This window comes from Lycium barbarum, chromosome 9 (genome assembly GCF_019175385.1).
Source record: "Lycium barbarum isolate Lr01 chromosome 9, ASM1917538v2, whole genome shotgun sequence".
NCBI classification, from domain to species: Eukaryota; Viridiplantae; Streptophyta; class Magnoliopsida; order Solanales; family Solanaceae; genus Lycium; species Lycium barbarum.
Window position 1 is genome coordinate 97334490 of NC_083345.1, and position 19265 is coordinate 97353754.

A 19265-nucleotide genomic window follows, 5' to 3' on the forward strand; every position below is an offset into this window, starting at 1 on the left:
TTAGTTAGGCGGTGCAACCAAAATTTTATTACAAGAGGAATTTCTGCTATGAATCGGGACAATACCACAGCTGTCTATCTCCACAGACGATGCCAAACTGTTTTCCGATAAAAATGGATATGTACGGTCTCCCAGTTAGATATTTATTTTAGCAGGATTTGAAGGAAAATGAGTTGTTTCCGATCCGGAAAACTCCTCTAAAAGCAAGAGATTCAGGTAAATAAATGATAAGCTAAAGATGATAAGAAATGAGTTTTCAAAAACCACAAGATCAATATTCAACTCAATGGATGACAATTTTCTTAATGGACTCGGTGGAGAAGAAAATATGGTAGCGTTACAAAATGTGTGTTGCAAGATGTCCCTTTTCTTTTCCCTTAAGCTACTGTTGGCATTAGCTAGACTAATGCGTATGTGAGTTTTGATGATTGACAAAGGCTTATGATAAACAAAAGGCGAACAGTGATTAATACCATGAAGAAGACAAACCAATTCTAGATACATGTGAGAATGCACAAGAATGATCAAACAAAGCTAGACATTTGGTTGAATGTAGCAAAAGTTCCAAACAAAGAGTAATGTCTCAATGAGCAAGAATGCAATGCACATGGAACTAGTCTAACGACCTGATCTATTGCAAAGGGACAGTTGCAAGAAATGGACATGAATCAGGTTTACTGACATGTTCCATCAGATACAGACAAGTAGACAAGCACAGTCCAAAAGAAGAGAGAATGAGGTAACCTAGCCACAGAGTTGTTCAGTGTATGGCATAAATGAATCTATGAATAGAACAACTGAACAAAGCAGCAACAAAGAGAGATAAGAGGACTTAATGAAAGATGCAGTTCAATGAAGATATAGAACAAGTATGCAAACATGTTCTATATCAAGGAGTCATCAGATGCAGAGGAGGAATGATCACTGGTCATCAGGTGCAGTGGATGAATGACCAGCTGCATAGCTATACAGATCTATGAAACAGGTCAAACAACATGTTCCAGCCAATATCTCAGAAGCAGTTCAAAGATAGATACAGACATTAGAGATGGATGAAACAGGTTCGTGAACATGTTCCAAACAAATTATGCAGCAACAAGGATTTGCAGAAGAATTATGGTAAAGACTTGGCGGTCAAGTATGAAAGATTCCTTCCCATATTTTTCGAGATTAGTAAGCCTTCTACAAGGAAAATAAGTCGACTCAATAAGGCAAGAATCCAAATACAACACAAACCTTATTATGTGTTATGGTCTAATAAGAAAAGGTTTTTGTCACCGATCTATGGAGCTTCGATTGTTATAAATACTCATGTCTTACCAAGAAGACGTTTGTGCACCCACAAAGAGAGAATTTAGAATCTTGAGCGAGGAAAAGACATATCCAGAATATTCAAGAATCTAAGGTTGCGTCCTAGTTCAAAAAGACAGATTGAAGGAACTGTTTTACTGTATAATGTTTTCCAGTTCACAAGTCTAAATATCTTGTATTAGGTTGTTCTATCGAGTTGTATCTTTATCCGCTTTCATAGAAGCATAAAAGTAGATACAAAACATTGTAACTTCAACTAGGAGTTTACTACTTGAAGATAACTTGCTAGTTGGAGTTTGGGTAGCAAGGCTGAGGTAGGAATTAGGTTGCAGAGTTTGTTACTTAATTTGCAGTTGGCTCATGGTTGAAGTGGAGTTTGAGGTAAATCCTGCAGGTCTGTAGGTTGTGGTTTTATCACCCCTGTGAGTTGGGTGGTTTCCACGTAAAAATACTATGTCCTTTACCTTTCTGTTTGTTTTTATTCCACAAATACGTTCGTAGAACATGTTGGGTGACGTGTTTTGTCCATAGGCGAGAAGTAAGTATACTTGGGGACAGACACCTAGGTCGTGCAAAGCTACCAACTACTCTTATATAAGACAACTTGAGACTTTTCCACCCCGAGGCATGGGCGATGTGACATGTCTGCGACTCTCACATGGGTCTGTGTTGCGGCGCTCTGATCGAGACTAATTGACATGACTCCGGTTGGTGGAAATGGGAAACAGTTATATGTATCCCCGGTCCCATCGGTCACCCGGGTATCCATATTCACCGGATCGACATTTTCACCCCACACAAAGCTAATGATATTACAAGTAAATAGCCTGAGCTTTGGCGAAGTGGTCAGTTAGAGTCTCCAGACGGACTGATTGCCAAGGCTTCGTTAAGATAAATCAATAACAAGTAAAGAGAAATTGCTTAAGAGTGCTTGTTTGCTATCGGATTTCAGATGCCTTATAATGAAATGAGAAGTCCTATTTGTCCTTTGGCTATGAGGTACACGTTCCATGAATCATGCCACCTTTTATTACCAAATATTAATGTTAAGGTAATGAAGAGCAATAAAAGGGTGATGATGCTCATTTAAGACCTAGGAAGACTCAGAATCTTCTTGTAATAGCTGTATGTTGAACTTTCACTTTGTGTGACCAATGCATTAGAATGACTCGCCGGACCCTTTATGATCTCTGTCTCCAGAGGTGAGATGTCATGCGACTTCTCTGGGGCCATTCAATTGTCCCTAGAGTCTCCTACTTGCTGGGTCGAATCTGACATGTCATTGTCACCACGCGTCATCACTCATTACGTCCACTTGGTGTTTACAGATTTTGCCCAATACAAATAGCTACGTAACCAACAGCTCAAACATTAAACATATCAAATCTATACTCATATATATATATATATATGAGATCATAATAATCCCATCATTAATTTTTATTTAGATAACAATAAAATTCTTTTTCTAATAAAATAGAAAATATTTTTATTTTTAATCTTTTCCGAATTGAAGTAGGATAAGCATTTGTTAATATAATTTTTGGTTTTAAGCTTAAAAAGAAAGAAAAAAGATAACAATAAATCCATCAACGATATTTTAAAATATTTTGTGTTTGAAGCAATGTAATAAATTTTGTGTTTTATGGCATTATGATTGTTGTATCTTAACTTTAAAACCAAGGGTTATAGTAGCAAATACTTATCCTACTTCAATTAGGAAAATATTAAGAAATTCAAATACTTTCTATTTTATTAGGAAAAAGAATTTTATTGTGATCTGAATGGCAATTATCGATGGGGTTACTGATCTTGTATATATGACCTGTATTATCAAAAGTACGTGGAGTTATACTATTTTAATTGATAAAGTGAGATTAAAAAGAAAACAAAAAAAAAGATTACTTCCCATTTTTAATCAGCTAAAGGAATTTTAAAAGAAAAGCAGCACAAGAGTTCTTTACAAATAATATTTTTATTAGGAAATAAGTTTTTTTTTTTTTTAAAAAAGAAACAATATGTTTATTAGAAAAAAGTTATTTTGGACCCAATTAAGTAATAGTAGAGGAATTTCGAACCAAACTACTAACGGCATGAGCATTTTAAGGCCAAATTATTAACGGAGGATATTTTGTGCAAGATACTTGCATTGCATTTATTCATTTAATTAATGTAAACAACATGTGAATAAGTTTTTTTACCTTATCGATTAGGCTCAATATCAACTGATGATACACTTAATTTGAGGAGACTTGACATTCTTTTTTTAAAAAAGTTCTCTCTTACTTTGATTTTGATGCCAATATGAGCAAATTGGGTAAACAAATAATAATAATCTAGTGGCGTACTATCTAATTGTTTTATAAACAATTCAATGACTAAGATCGAAATTTTAGGCATCAATTGCATGCGTTTTTAACTACCAACCAGCACCAAATTTGAAACTCAATCTACTTGCAATTTTACTATTTAGTTTACTCATAAACTTATAAATTAAACTTTGATCCCAATTTCATTAAGCTTTGGTTTCTATTGCTTACTGATATATCTATTGCCCACCAACTTTCCCTAGTCTAACTTGATTTCTCTTTTTCACGAAAGTCACATGGTGCTCGTTCGAGAAAGTTATCATGATGCATAAACTCCCAAAGATCTCTTCAAATTCAAACCTTCATGGTAGACCAGCAACTACCTTTATAGACAACTTGGCAATACATTAAGTAAAGCACTTCTCTTTGGTCGTCATAGTAATCTTTAGATGAACAAGTTGTCTTAGATCCGTTTGTCCTTTTTTTTCTTTCTAGATTAAGACTTCTGAATTAGAATATAAATATCAATAGTAAGACTCGTGATAAAATTAAGACGTCTGAATCTAGCATAAAGTATCGAACAACGTATTATTCCTGTTTCATTTTGAAGTGAAAGGCAGGTCTCCCACGCTGAAAATTTTCTCTGTTTTGGTCTCTGAGTTAATGGTTATTTTAGCAATTACATATGATTGTAATTTATCCTGCTACGAATTTAACAAAAGAAATGGTTCTAGACTTTGACTAATAATTTTATAGTATAATGGTTATTATTAGTTTCAACATTTCCATCCAAATAAATAAATAAAATCGACTTCAGTACATACTTATTAGAAGTATTTTCAAGCTTATCTATAAGCCAAATATTTTTGTAGGAGGGAAGTGGGAAGTTGATTAGGCAGAATAAAATAGGTTCATATTTCTCTTTGGTTAAGGTCAAAAGAGGTTCATATTTCTCTTTGGTTAAGGTCCCTATTGGCCACGAATTGGCTTCTCGTAATCACTAATTTTGCAGATTCCAGGGTAATATAGTAAATGAAAGTGAACTGTTTGCACAAAGTGACGCATGAAAGTGAACTGTTTGCACAAAGTGACGTCGCACTACAAAATTTCTTGCAAGTGAAGCTAAGAACATATGTTGAAGTCAAACATGAAAAACATGTAACATGTCTTTTCTTATGTAGTTCCAATAGGTAAATTCGTTTAATTTATTTTGTGCAAACAGTTCCAGCAAGTCATAACCACGTCGAAAGGGCAAACATCCAATTTTTAGAAATTTAGCTTTATCTGCATTTCAACTTGAGGATGGTCATATTTGAAGAATAGATAATACAATGGTACAATATATACTCCTTCAGTTTCAATTTGTTTGACATTATTTCCTTATTAGTGCGTTCTAAAAAATAGATCTTTATATTTAAAAATAATTAAATTCAAACTTTTCATTTTTACCTTTAATTAATTAAAAAGCTTTTATAATCACAGACTCACAAGTTTTGAAAGTTTTAATTTTTATTTTTTTTTGGTTAAACTTCTTGTCTTGTCAAAGTATGCCAAAAAAGATAAATTAAATGGATGTAGTAAATGAGTTAAATATGGTTCGTTTCTTAAGATTATCAACTTGTTCGAGTCTTTTTTTTTTTTTTCAAACTTTTATTCAATTTACATAAGGGGCAAGGGAAGAGAAAATGTGGGAGGGAATTACAACGTGGGAATATGAACCCTCACCAACAAAGTGAAAGTTCAGATAACCAACCAACTGAGCTACTAAGTCCATACCTTATTCGAGTCTCGTGTTTCTTCTCTTCTCGTTTTTCCTTTTTGTTTTCTTGAGAGGGCTAATGAGTGTGGCCTTGTGGGCTTAAAAGTAACAGTATTGCACGAACAAGGTGCAAATTTCCGTCATACATAAACAAAAAAAGATGATTAACGCTATTGTCATTTGCAGACAAAAGTTTAGCAACAACTTCGTACATTATTGGAAATTTCTTGGAGATTAGCGATTTGAAATTAATTACAATGGGTACTCCTCTTCTATCCTATCTAATATAAGGGAGTTCACTGTACATTGTATGCACATTCAGAAAGGTTCATTCATTCATGACTCAGTGACCTGTTTTTAAATGAATAATTGACAAAAGAAAAGTATATCTCAAGGATTAAGCTTTTGAGGTACTTTAATTGATTTAATACTACCTAACGAATTAAATATCTTCAGGATCCAGATTGGCTAAAAGGGCCAACATCAATGTTTACCTAGAGAAAGAATAAAACTAGAGTCGGATTAAAGGCAAGATCTATGAACTGAATTTATTGCTTCCCGCTCGAACTATACGAATTTATACATGATTTATTTAAAAGTATATACATATGTGTGATAAGATCATATTCATTTTCTTATCTATCGAATCTAGATACTAAATTTGTCTCCGAATATAAAATAATCTTTTCAAGATACCAAGACCAATGAGAAATAATGAGAGAAAAGAGATGGAACAAACACTCCATGCTTTCTTCCATATTGGGATTTTTTAGAGTTATTATTGTCCACTTGACATTAAAAGGTGTATTTGGTTAAATTGAGGAAGATTCTATGAAAGAAGTTGCTTATATTTATTCTCAAGCAAACAGTAGCGCCATGTATGAGCGATGCACTCTTCAACAACATGCGTTTAATTTAAGGGAATTTTACATGGCATGACAAACTTATACTAAGTAATTATATTTAGTAGCTATACTTTGTCTTAATTACGTTTCATAGCAAACATTCATATGCTAATCACATCTAATAACGGACACGGTAAAACATTGGTAAAAGAAACCTATATCTCCATTTCACACTTTTCAAACCGTTTTTCTCTCTCATCGTGTAGCAATCTTCTCCGAATTTTTCTCCATTTCCCTTCTACACGATCCTCATCAGATTCACTCATCCTAAATTGTAGCCACGCACTAATAGGTAAGGTATTGGGTAGTTTTTTAAGTTTCTATTGTGTATTTTTTAAAGAAAGACGTCCCGGGCCATTGCAAATATCCTCCTATATGACAAATTTTGGCTCAACTTCGGGTTTGTATTATTGCATATTTCACTTTTGTATGCTTGTATTCCATTTTTTCTTATATTGCACTTTGATTTAACTTAATTTAAGCATAAGCTAACTGAGATATTTGACAAAAAACACCCATTTGAGAATAATTCCATCACGGGGCGACATGATGAAAAGCTCTTTGCTGACTTCTCAAAATGGTTGAGGGAGGGGTTGCTTGTTAGACATGATACCAAGTAAGTTGTTTTATCTACCACAGTTAGCTGTTTTAATAGTTTTTTTAAAATAATTTTGTTACATGTATTTCGTATTTACTTTACAGAAAGAACAAAGAGGACCATTACAAAAAAGGGAAGGCAACACTGCCAAAATTTATGGACTTTGGTATTCAGAAAATCAATGACAAAATTGGTTTTACCTTTTGTCAATGGATGGACAGATGTGGAATGATCAGGTGCGATGTATCTTTATTTTTCAAATATAGTATATATTAGCATGTCTTCCACGCTTACTGTTTGTATACTTTTTTTGTGCAGCACATTGATGTCATCATTTACTACTTCCGAAAGAAAGCAAAGTATGACACAAGTAGCAAATTCAAGTTTACCACTGTCGACTGTGTTTTCATGACAAAGATTGATGCAATAAACAAAGTGTATGCTGACCCGGATGGTGCAGCAAGCGGTGGAAAACAGGAAGATATTTTATGTGAATACGTGAAAGGCCACCGGTTGCAATGCACTGTCCCGTGGCATTTTGTTGACTATGTATTTATCCTAGTCAACGTGAAAGATAAAAATCATTGGCTGTTGGCAGTCCTATCATTCATGGACAGACGTTTATATGTTTATGACTCCTACCGATCAGCGGGGCATGATGCAGCTGTTAAGGCAGAAATAGACAAACTGGCCTCACTGTTGCCTCTGTACTTGCATCTCACTGACTTCTATGTTGAAAAAAAAGGAATTGATTTACTCATCACCCAGCATACAAAGACAAAGCACCGGCTGATAAGTTTGAAGTTGTGTTTGTTGACAATCTGCCACAGCAAAGTCCCGGTAGCATGTACGTCAGTTTCTTTATTCTCTATAATAACATATACGCAGATAATTTATTATTTTAAAATACATATCTTTTTCATATTTGTAGGGACTGCGGGATATATGTTATTGCATTTGCGGAGTATTTGAGTCACGAAGAAGCTATTCCACCCAAAGATCTTGATGCTGAGTTACTTCGGACAAGATATGGTGCACTTTTGTGGGTTTACGCTCAGAAGAAGAATGAAGTCGATGCCGTAAGCGACAATGAGGCTCCTCCAAAGCCAGTTAGAGCAGCGATAGATTTTGATCAAGTTGAATTAAACATAGTTAATTAGATTCTAGTTTCTTGACTGTAAAACAGATTATGATGGTGTTTTCATCCTTTATGTTGTTGACTTTTTGATGCCTAGAAGGCAATTGTTAGTATGAATACTCAATGTTCAGCTACTCTTTTAATGAATACATTCTGATTTTTTACAATGTATTTATGTTTTGTTATATCTCATAGTTGTATTCAGAGTTGAATCAATTGCGTGTGATACAACATATGTTGGATACAGTGTTGTATCTTATAGTATGAATACACAATACACAATTTTGATGGTTATTTGAATAAAATGAGGACACATACCTTGTAGTTAAGAAACTGTTGGATGTGCATTTCATCGAATGAAGCAACAATTATTTTGCATTCATAGTAATATTCACACATAGTTGTATCCGTAATCAGTAATGTATTCACTTAAAGGCTGTATTCACACAAAATTATATTTGGGATTCAGAATATCTTGGATACAAGCTAGTGAAAAAAGTTGTATATGCATTCAGAGTTGTATTCACACGTTGTTGTATCGAGCATCAGCAGATGTTGAATACATCCACAGACAGAATTTCCATTTGCACTCAGTAATGTATTCACTCAAAGCTATATCCACACAAAAGTTGTATACGCATTCAGAGTTGTATTCACACATTGCTGTATCTAGTATCAGCAGATGTTGTATACGCATTCTCTATTGTATTCACACATTGCTGTATCTAGTATCAGCAATGTTGAATACATCCACAGACAGAATTTCCATCTGCACTCAGTAATGTATCCACACAAATCTGTATTCACACGAAAGTTGTATTTTGGATTCAGAATATACTGGATACAAGTTAGTACAACTAGCTATTTTTTGTATGCAGAATTGTATTCACACATAGCTGTATATGCAATCAACATATACAGAAAACAGTGAAACAAGATTTTGTATATCTGCAATCAGTAATGTATTCACACAAAACTGTATTCACAGAAAATTGTATTCTGGTTCCGGGGATATCTTGGATACAATTCATTCAAATAGCTATAGAACATAGTTGATAGATATCATTCCTTCAAAGAAACTGTTTCTGCTTTCAAATCTTTAGAATAGTATAAGTGCTCAACTTTAGTATTGGTACAATTTTAAATCATGAACAAAATAAACCGCAGACACTTCAATGCTTTCATATAAAATCGTTTCATTTACTCAGTGTTCCAAACAAACATACAGGACCAAAAATCAAGGAACATAAACGACAATCGTTTTTTGCAGTTGATTTTGTCCAATATTGAAAAACATTAGACAGCAAGATTTAGAACAGAACCACCAACTACTTTCTTCGAGGCTCATTTGTACAAGAACGCCTATTGTGTCCAACATGTCCACACCTACTACACGAATTTGTACGTTTAGTTGAAAACCATTCAGATAAAGAATTATCGCGCTTCTTCTTTGGCCTTCCAGGCGGTCTCTTGTATCTCGGTGGAAAAACTACCTCTTTCAAAATGTATCCAGGTATTTTTCATTCACTCTTATCGGGTAGAGGATAAACTGGGATATCATAAGTCTTCATCACAGTTTCAGGTTTGTATATTATTGAGCAATAGTTGTCGGCTGTGAGATTTGTTTTCTTAAGAACAGCCCAGGCATGTGGGCAGGGAATCTCCTCCATCTGAAACTCTTTGCAACTACATGTCTTCTTTTCAATACAAACTATGAAACGCCGCCCCTCATCAATTACCGTGTGCACGTATTCGGTTGATGGTATTACCTAAGAAACCATACAAAAATATATTAGCATGTTACAGGTGTATTTCAAATAATATATAAATTTAAGAATCATACAGACCATGAAATATACCGAAGAAATTAAATACACAAACAGATACACAGAAACTAGCTGTCATGCGTGCAGATTTACGCTCATTAATGGAAAGCATTTCATTGAATTTCTTCCCAAGTGTTGTGAATGTATATGAACCATTTTGTCGGTTAGTGAAATTCCAGCGCCCAAACATAATCCTAACTTCTTCCAGAAAATCAAATATTGGCAATTCTCTTGCTTGTACGAGAGCTGAATTGATAGACTCAGCAATATTAGACGTCATTGTCCATGCTCGGTTGACTGGAGCATAAAGCCTAGATCACTTTTCCCTTCCCGCTAACTCCAAGTAATCCTTTACACGAATATCCACCGTCTCAACCTTTTCCATTAGCATGTCAAACTCATCCTGTGTATACGTTTTTGCCATTGCATAGTACACCCCACTCAGCACCTTGTGACTCTTTCAATATTTATTGTATACATTCTTCCAAAGATGCCATATACATGCAAAATGGGGAACATTAGGATATACTTTGGATACAGCCTTGATGATGCTTTCATGCCTATCAAATACAACACACATGCTCTCCCGTAGCCCATAAGCTTCCTTGAACTGTTCGAAGAACCATGTCCAAGGCTTATCATTTTCTGAATCAATCACGATACGCCAAAGGTAGTATGTTCCTTGCAAAACCAGTCGAATACATATTTTTTTTTTTGAGTTCTATAAGCTTTTTATATAACTAAAATGATCGATTTTGAAATACCTGCACCATCCATCGTGCTCGCTGAAACAAATGTCCCACTGTATGTTGTTTTGATGTGGTTGCCATCTACAACCACGATGGGTCGACAACATTCAAACCCCTTTATAAATGCATACAATGCTACAAAAAGATACAAGAACTCATTTTCAGATGTTTTCTTCATTCTTATATGAGAACCTGAGTATGTTTTATCCAACATGTATATGTATCCCGGCAATTTCTTATATGACTCGGCTGGCTCACCCTTTAACTCCGTCATAGCCTTTTCTTTAGCACGCCATGCTTTCATGTATGGCACATCCACCCCAAAATCATTTTTAACATCATCTACTATATCACTAGGCACATACTTCCTCTTATAATTTCTAAATTTTGGCTTAATAATGCCAGCTATAAAACCACTACTAGCTTGATGTTGCGTATACACCTTATCCTTCAATGGACATGTATGTTTCTCTTCGAACTCTCTGATTTTGAGCATAGCTGATCTGTTGATACTTGAAGCTTTCAATTTCCACTCACATTGTCTAGAAAGACATGCAAGGGTGTAGCTGCAATACCGGATATGTATATATACATATACAATCAAAAAATACACATCATATGATTATTCAAAACAGTGAATTTAGAAAATATATAAATAATCAAAACACATATAATCATGTATTCAAATTTAGTAGACATACATGTAAGCAGTTTAATACACTACCCTAGCATAATTGTATTGAATTTATAGAGGTATACAAATACATCAAAAAAATCAGTAACTAACTAACCTTACAGAATTTGACCTCTATGTTCGGAATTGAAATCTATTGTCAATAGCATACTTCGTCATCACAGTTTTCAAAGTTTCCTTATCATTGTATACCTGATTTACCATGACTTCTTTTTTATTACGGTTTGAAATTATGAAATCGTTCTCTCCTCCGAATATAACTATTTCCTTACTAGAAGCTGATGCCGCCAGTGCTATCGAATCATTAGCATCCATTTCGTGTATACCATTTGTATCCGCTATTGCTAGGGTATCTTGAATAACAATTTCGCCCGATAGACTGTATTCACTCGTCCTATCAGTTGTTGTGATAAACAACAGATACATCCCGAACTGCCTAGTCTCTTTCTTCAGTTCAACATACACCCGGACACTCATGTCGTTGTGCATTTTTCCATAGGCATGGAATTACCGTCGGTCATATATTTGATAGTGATTTTTTTTATACTTGTATCTATTCGCACCTGCTTCGCTATTGCATCAACTAACTCATCATATGAGGCATACTCTTTGAAAACTACTGCATCTATAGAGTAATTAATGAAACAATTGTCATCGTTCCAAAAACCAGAATGTCGAATTACAGCTGTTATATTAGACATTACTTGAATTTAGAACGGAAAATTCAGGACTGCAAAAAATTAGCAACAAAATCATCCGTAAGACTGTTGTATCATCTATATTTGTATAAATTGGTCATAAACATAAATTGAACTATTAATTACCTTTTGCTGTATATAATGGCGACGAGATGAATCCAACAATGTCTGTATACGTCAACAAAAAGGATTTACGTAGAAACTGATACATACAACACCGAATTTGACATACACAGACGCAAGAGATTCGCAATTAAATTCTGAGATAGTTTTATGCATGGAATTGGTATAATTGAATTCTAATTTTTGACTGAAATTGCTCTGTTTTCAGCTTTTGATGATGCAAATTTGAATTCAAATTCGAATGTATGGAGGAATAATGAGCCATGTTAATTTTTGGAAGCTATATGTTAAGCATGATTTTAGGAAGATTTTATTTTTGTTTGCCATGTTTAAAAAGATTTGGTTCCAAGATTTCAGCAACTTTTAACTTATTGTATCCGGAATACAGCGTGAACCAATAGTGGATACACGCAGATAAATGGTTTGGATTTGCTACGATACGTAAATAATGAAAGTGTTGCTACAGTGAATCTTTAAACCCCAAATGTTAGTCATTTGTGAAATTTTCCCTTAATTTAATTATATTCATTTGGAAAATAACTTAAAGCAGAGATGGACCAAAAGTTTCAAGCTTACATTCAGGCTTTAAGTCAGCCCATGGTTTTGGTTTTCACTCAAAACAAATCCGTCTTTACTATAGGGAGATGAATACATGATGATGTTGAATCCAACACAATTAAATTAGGAATTAAGAGTGATAGTTTGATGGAGATGGGCAATTTTTTATTTAAAAAAAGAACGGTAAAGAATATGGTATTTGTTGCAGGCCAGTGTGTTACATTTCTTCCTTCTTTTTCCTTCTTTGACTCTCAGGGTGAAACATTTGACATAAAGATGACTTCTTTTTTTTCGTGAGAATTCATGTTTTATTGTGGGAAAATTATTTTACTGATCATTTTTCAGTACTTCATTGAGTATAAAGCTAGGTAGCATATGGTAATTGTTGGAAATATTAATAATATCAATCAAAAATTGAACAAAATGATAGAATCAACTTATCATATTAACGCTGCGTCGTGACAAGTCACTGCTTTGAAAGCGATTTCGGCCCGATTACAGTGCAAATTATTAAGGCCGGTCACTCCCTAAGGTTCCACAGCGCTCTCAAGCACTTACACTAGTGGCTGAAAGTTTGGAGTTGCACAAAACCAATTGCCCAAAAAACAACTCAATAGAAAAGATGAGAAAAATGATTTTTTCAATGTGAATAATTCACCAAGAAGGCTAGTTTATATAAGCTGAAAAACAGAAAGGGTCAAAGAGGATTAATGACCCATTAACTCAGCCATTAAGGAGAACTTAATAAGTCATTTACCTGGCTATTAAAATCACCAATAAATCAGTCTTTAAAACGGAATTGAAAAGGAGATATGAGAATTTATTTATTCTTTGCATTATCACAAGGTTATTGTCCAACAATCCCTCACCAATATAAAGATAAAGAGTAAGAACAATTCTGGGCAAAATGAAGGAACATGTACATAAGTGTCAATATCTTTCAATTTGAATTAACACATAGTGAAATGAAGCAACAACTAATATCCAAAGTGAAGTACTCTTGAACTGAATGGACATAACCCCCACAACAAATACCATATTTTTAATTTCGTGCAAATTATAGGAATAGATAGGATAACAATTACTCCCTCCGTCCCAATTTATGTGATATAGTTTGACTAGGTGCGGAGTTTAAGAAAGAAAGGAAGACTTTTGAAACGTGTGGCCTAAACAAGCCATAGGTATTTGTGTGGGTGTAAATCATTTCATTAAGCGTAAAAGGGAAAATTTTAAATTAATTTATTTCTCAATATAGAAATGTATCATTCTTTTTGGGACAAACTAAAGAGGAAATTGTATAACATAAATTGGGACATAGGAAGTATGATGATAGTGTTTTTTTGGTATCTAATTTGAATATAAAAAGTAAATCATGTCTCTATGTTGATTGAAGCAAGTGATGTACTGTACAGTATACGTTAGAATTATGTAAAGAAAAATAACTTTGGCCCCTTAAATGATGGAGGTCATTTCTTTTCATTTTTGGTATAAAATATCTTCAAATAACCAAATACTAGGAACGGGTCGAATTCCTTATGAACCATATATTCCTCAAAATATGTTATCCATTATTTCTATTCTTTCACAGTTCTTTGCCAATTTATTTTCTATGGTTTTCCAGTAAATTTTCATATTTCTTACAAGCCAGATTCATTAAAATTGATTATCAATGCAGGTATATGATATGATTAAGAAAGATTAAGCAGTGTTTTAAAAGCGTATATCGAACAAGGCATAAGTCCGGAAGCCTAAACTGAAATTTGTTAATAAATTTTGTTAGCAGAAAATAAATACCGCAATCATAACATAAATATGAGAAAAAAAATATTTTATTGATTATTTTGTGAGTACTCTAAATGTATACCCTGATTCTAATCTCCATAATATTCCCCGTGATTCGAGGGCCCATGTAGCGTCTTTCTCAGACGAAGGATGGGCTTCCTTTGGATTGTGTTAGGGTTTTTTTGCCCTGATTTTCTTACCAAGTTTGAGTTTTACTTTTCAAAGTCAAAGTATAACCATAATTGTTTTACTTTTCCTGAAAGGAAAATATAATTCTCTTTCATATTTGGTTATTCATTTTCTTGGAGGAAAATGTTTTAGACTTCTATAAATTATAGAATCCCTCTGATACAACATACCACAATAGCATCCACAATGTAGTCTTTTTTAGGGTTAAGAGTTTTGCTTGGGGGAAGATTTTTTTCTCTACAATTTTTATAGTTGTTTTTATATTAGTTTTTCAATATGCAAGTCACTTGACCAAAACGTATTATAATATTATTCCTTTTAGCTTATTTTTCTATGTTGTCTGCTTTATCATCATTCAAGGTTTGTTTTGATAGCTTTTGCATGACGCCCTGTTAGTTCGACATCAATAAGTGGTATCAGAACCAATGGTTCGTCCAATGGACCAACCGGTTGAAGACAGGTTCAAGGCGGGTTTAAATCAAGAGCAATCAATCTGGAAATAATGAAGAGTATATATTTGCTAATTATTATGATTTTAAAGGCATTTATCAGAATTTTTAAAGATTAAATAGTGAAAAAAATTATTTAATTAATTTTATAAGCTAACTTATAATTAATAAATAATATTTTACTCTGTTAAATCAAGAAGCTTAGATAATTAAGTAAATGATAAAAACTTAGAATCAGATTAAAACTCAAACTAATTTAATTATTTTGGTCATAATTAAAATAATTTTGCATACTTAAACGGTTTACTTTTAAAAAATTAGCAAACAAATAAGAATTTAGAGAAAATATTGGAGGAGGGAGGGGTTGATGGGAGGAGGAAAACTAAAATGGAAGAGAGAAGAGAATGGGTCAAAGGGGGTTGGGTGGGCTGGTGAGTGTAGAGAGAGAGAGAGAGACAATGTTTTTTTTTTAAATGGAAAAGGGCCTAAAATGTTACACCCCATACTTTCAGATGAACGTTCGCTGAGTAAGTACAAGTACGTGGAATTATGATCAAGATGAGCCGTCTTTCGGGTTTAAGGAATGGCATAATTATTAGGTATACTTATGGATAAAGTGATATATAAGGAGTACTGGGAAGTCTCACGACCAAATGGAGTTGAAGAAATAAGCTATTGAGACCTTGAATTTTGTGGAAAATATGAAGGGCAAATTTTGGGCCAACTTTGAGAAAGAATATCTTTTAGTATATGAGAAGTTTTGAAGCAACGAAAACGCCTAAAATGAAGTTCGTCGAGTCTAGTTTTCAACGCAACAAACCGCTCATCGATACGACATCGGAGTGGAGAATTATGGACGTTGCAATTTAGGCTGACGAAGCAGAAATGCTGCTACAGTAACCTGGCTGCTACAGTACTGCTACAGTGACCCGGCCCGAATTTGACTCACTATTTAAGGATCAAATCAGATCCCAAACCTCATTTTTCAGCCAACAACATTCCAAATATTTCCCAAATTCTCTAGAAAACTCTCCCAACTCTCGTCTACTAGATTTTAATGCAAATTAAGTGAAATCCCCGAATTTAAGTTCGGACAACACATAGCTGCGATTATAATACCGAATTGCGGCGAAACTTGGCTTGGATTCAAGGTGATAATCGAAGATATTGCAATTCTAGCGGGTGAAAGGTATGAGTCTTTCTTTATTAGTATTGATTTAAGCTTATCTACGGAGGAGAAGTTACTAAATGAGTGTATAATGAATTTATGGGTCGGAAAATTGGATAAAACATCGTGTGAGATGTTTATGGAATATTTTGGTGTTAATAATATTGTTGTTGATGTTGGTATTATTATTATTGTTGTTGGTTGCTGAATTGAGATTTTGGGTTAGGCATATAAACAGGGGAGATGTTGCCCGAATTTCGGCAGATTCTAAAGGGATTTTAATTAAAGGCTTAAGACAAGTGTATGATGGTGAGCCTAATAATAGTATGAATGATTTTATATGTAGATTACAAGTCAGGAGATAAGTGGGAAGGTCAAGGAGCAAGATTCCAGGTATGTTAAGGCTAAACCTTTCTTTCTTAAGGCATGATTCCTTTGTTGTGAACCTATACATGATATCTTCAATAACCTCATTCCTAAAAGTACCAAAGCTTACAGTTCCCGATGTTCTTGTGATATCCTTGAGCTTGTTTCATGGCTATTGATGGTATTCATTGATGTTGATCTCATCTTATAACTTTGTTCCTCCAAGGTGAGACGTGATCATGATGACGGTTCCATAATAATAATCCAAAGAGTTTAGGAATAGGTCCTTAAGGGATGTTTTATAGGACATGAATAGAGTGCTAGTAGAGGATCCCTAATGAGGTATTTAGTGTTCGAAGAGAGGTTTATGTTGTATCTTAGGACTTGGTTAATGTTTAGTCAAGCGGGAAGAAGTACTAATGGCCTGAGCGGTGCTTATAAGTCTTATGTGATTATGTAGACCCTACGGGTTAAGTGATGACCACGGGAAGTGCATAGAGATTACTTGTAGAAGTTTAGTTATGATATTGATTATAATTACCACTGGTCTGCGACCAGTTGGGCAGATGTATATATTTATCACTGGACTGCAGCCAGTCAGGCAATTACCGCTGATCAGTCGGGCAGTTGTGCTCTACCGTCGGGCGATAATCGGATGGGCAGTTATTACTACCGGGCTGCAGTCGGTCGGGCAGTTACCACTGATCAGTTGGGCAGTTAGTATAGGATGATTAGTAAGATAAAGGCACAGTACTATACATAGATATGGTTAAGCATGCGAGAGTATAGAGAGAGACATGTATCATATATGGATCGGGTTGCACGCCGCAACACATATGCAGATAACGTTTGATGATAAGGTAACTAAGACTATGGTAGGGTATACAGACCTAGTAAAGATCGCAAGAAGATGAAGAGGTATGTATACATATGCTAGATTTCCATCGGTAGTTCAGAAATGCCAGGTTGATTCTTATTCTTCTCATCTTTAGTATATGGCTATTTTGTTGCACTTTCCGCCTTGCATACTCAGTACATTGCTCGTACTGACATCCCTTTGCTGGGGGCACTGCGTTTCATGCCCGCAGGTCTTGAGATACAGCTTGACGGATCTTTCAGTAAGGATACCAGCTCAGCAGGCAGAGTCGTGGCGCTCCACTTGCTTCGGAGTTGCTCTATGAGTCAGCATGGCTGCATATGCATTTGCATGGGTATGGCGGCGCCCTGTTCCGGCCACTTTATGCCATGTACTCCTGTAGAGGCTCGTAGACAGATATGCACAGTTAGATATCTTATAATTAACTCGACTTGTACTATATTGTATCATTATTATGGATAGCCTTACCGGCATATGCACTCGAGATTAGTTTGAAGACATAAGTATGTTATCTTTTGGGCTTGTGCCCCTATGGCTTATAGTACCTTGGTCTTATGTTGCCTTTCGAGGTACAGAAAACGTGAGTTACAGTTTGGTTCGCTCGGTTCCCATAGGGTGCCGAGTGTCAGTCACGCCTTACCAAGGTTGGGGTGTGACATAAAATGCCCTCGAACTATGGGATTTGGTACAAAAATACCCTCTATTTACCTTTGCGCTCTAAAATGTCCTTGTCATCAAGGGGCCGTTAAAAATAAGGGCAATTTAGCCCTAATAGGTTGACGGTAGGGGCATTTTAGAGCGAAAAGGTAAACGGAGGGCATTTTTGTACCAAATCCAATAGTTCAGGGGAATTTTATGCCCCTTTCCATACCCTTAATGAAATGATCTAGGGTCTTGGACCATAAATTTCAAAAGTCTTCCCTTAATTTCTTTCTTAGACTCCGTGTCAAGTCAAATGGTGCTACATAAATTGGGACAGAGGGAATATTATACATTATATACACTGTATATATAATACATAAATAATGTATATGCTTTGTATAACTATGTATAAACATAGTTAACCAACAGAACAAACGAAATATGCAAAGGCAACCAATAGACTTGAGGTGTTGTGCTACGCTCAATCGCTATATCGAAATCCGACCATCACAATGAAGGAAACTCAACGCCTCATGATCAGTGTCTTTGTCTTGAGAGTGTAAAGTAACGAGACCAGAGCTTTAGGGTGGTAGCCGACGACTCATCTGAAAATTGGTTTTTAAGGTTTCATACTGAAATCGATACGAAATGATAGATTCATTCAAGATCTATCCATTTATGTAAGTTTTGTGTTGTGTAGATAAGCGTATCTTCACCAATTTGAAAACGAAGAAATTAGAGATTTCAAATATTCTGAAATTCATGGATATGGAGTGAGTTTTGAAGGTTTTAAGTTATGAATCTTACTAGCGGAGAAGGAGACGATTTGATGGGTGTATTATGAAGGTGAATGGAGGTTCCTAGCTACATGTCGGTGACAATTTCCAGCCAGCAAAAATTGGGCGGCAAAGGTGGTGAAGTGGTGGTATTGGGCGACGAAGATTCACAACCACCTTGTTATACCCCATTTTAATCGGGTCAAAGCGGAGTACAACATATTGGTGATTTCTAATTATTTAACTTAAGGAGTCGCCACCTAATTATTTTAACGGTGAATTAGGATACCCATTTATTAATTAAATAAATGCTTAAAATTAACTCCGATTAATGATCTACTTAACTAA

At 34.8% G+C, this 19265-nt stretch overlaps 1 protein-coding gene across 1 annotated transcript; it reads right to left on the minus strand.

Moving 5' to 3' along the window:
* Positions 1-8729: 8729 nt before the first annotated feature.
* Positions 8730-10126, minus strand: LOC132612051 (uncharacterized). The gene is made up of 4 exons (XM_060326395.1): positions 9902-10126; positions 9549-9789; positions 8913-8968; positions 8730-8789 (listed from the first exon to the last, which is right to left on the minus strand). Exons 1-4 carry the CDS (start codon positions 10124-10126, stop codon positions 8730-8732), a joined length of 582 nt encoding a protein of 193 aa, XP_060182378.1.
* Between the last annotated feature and the right edge of the window lie 9139 nt (positions 10127-19265).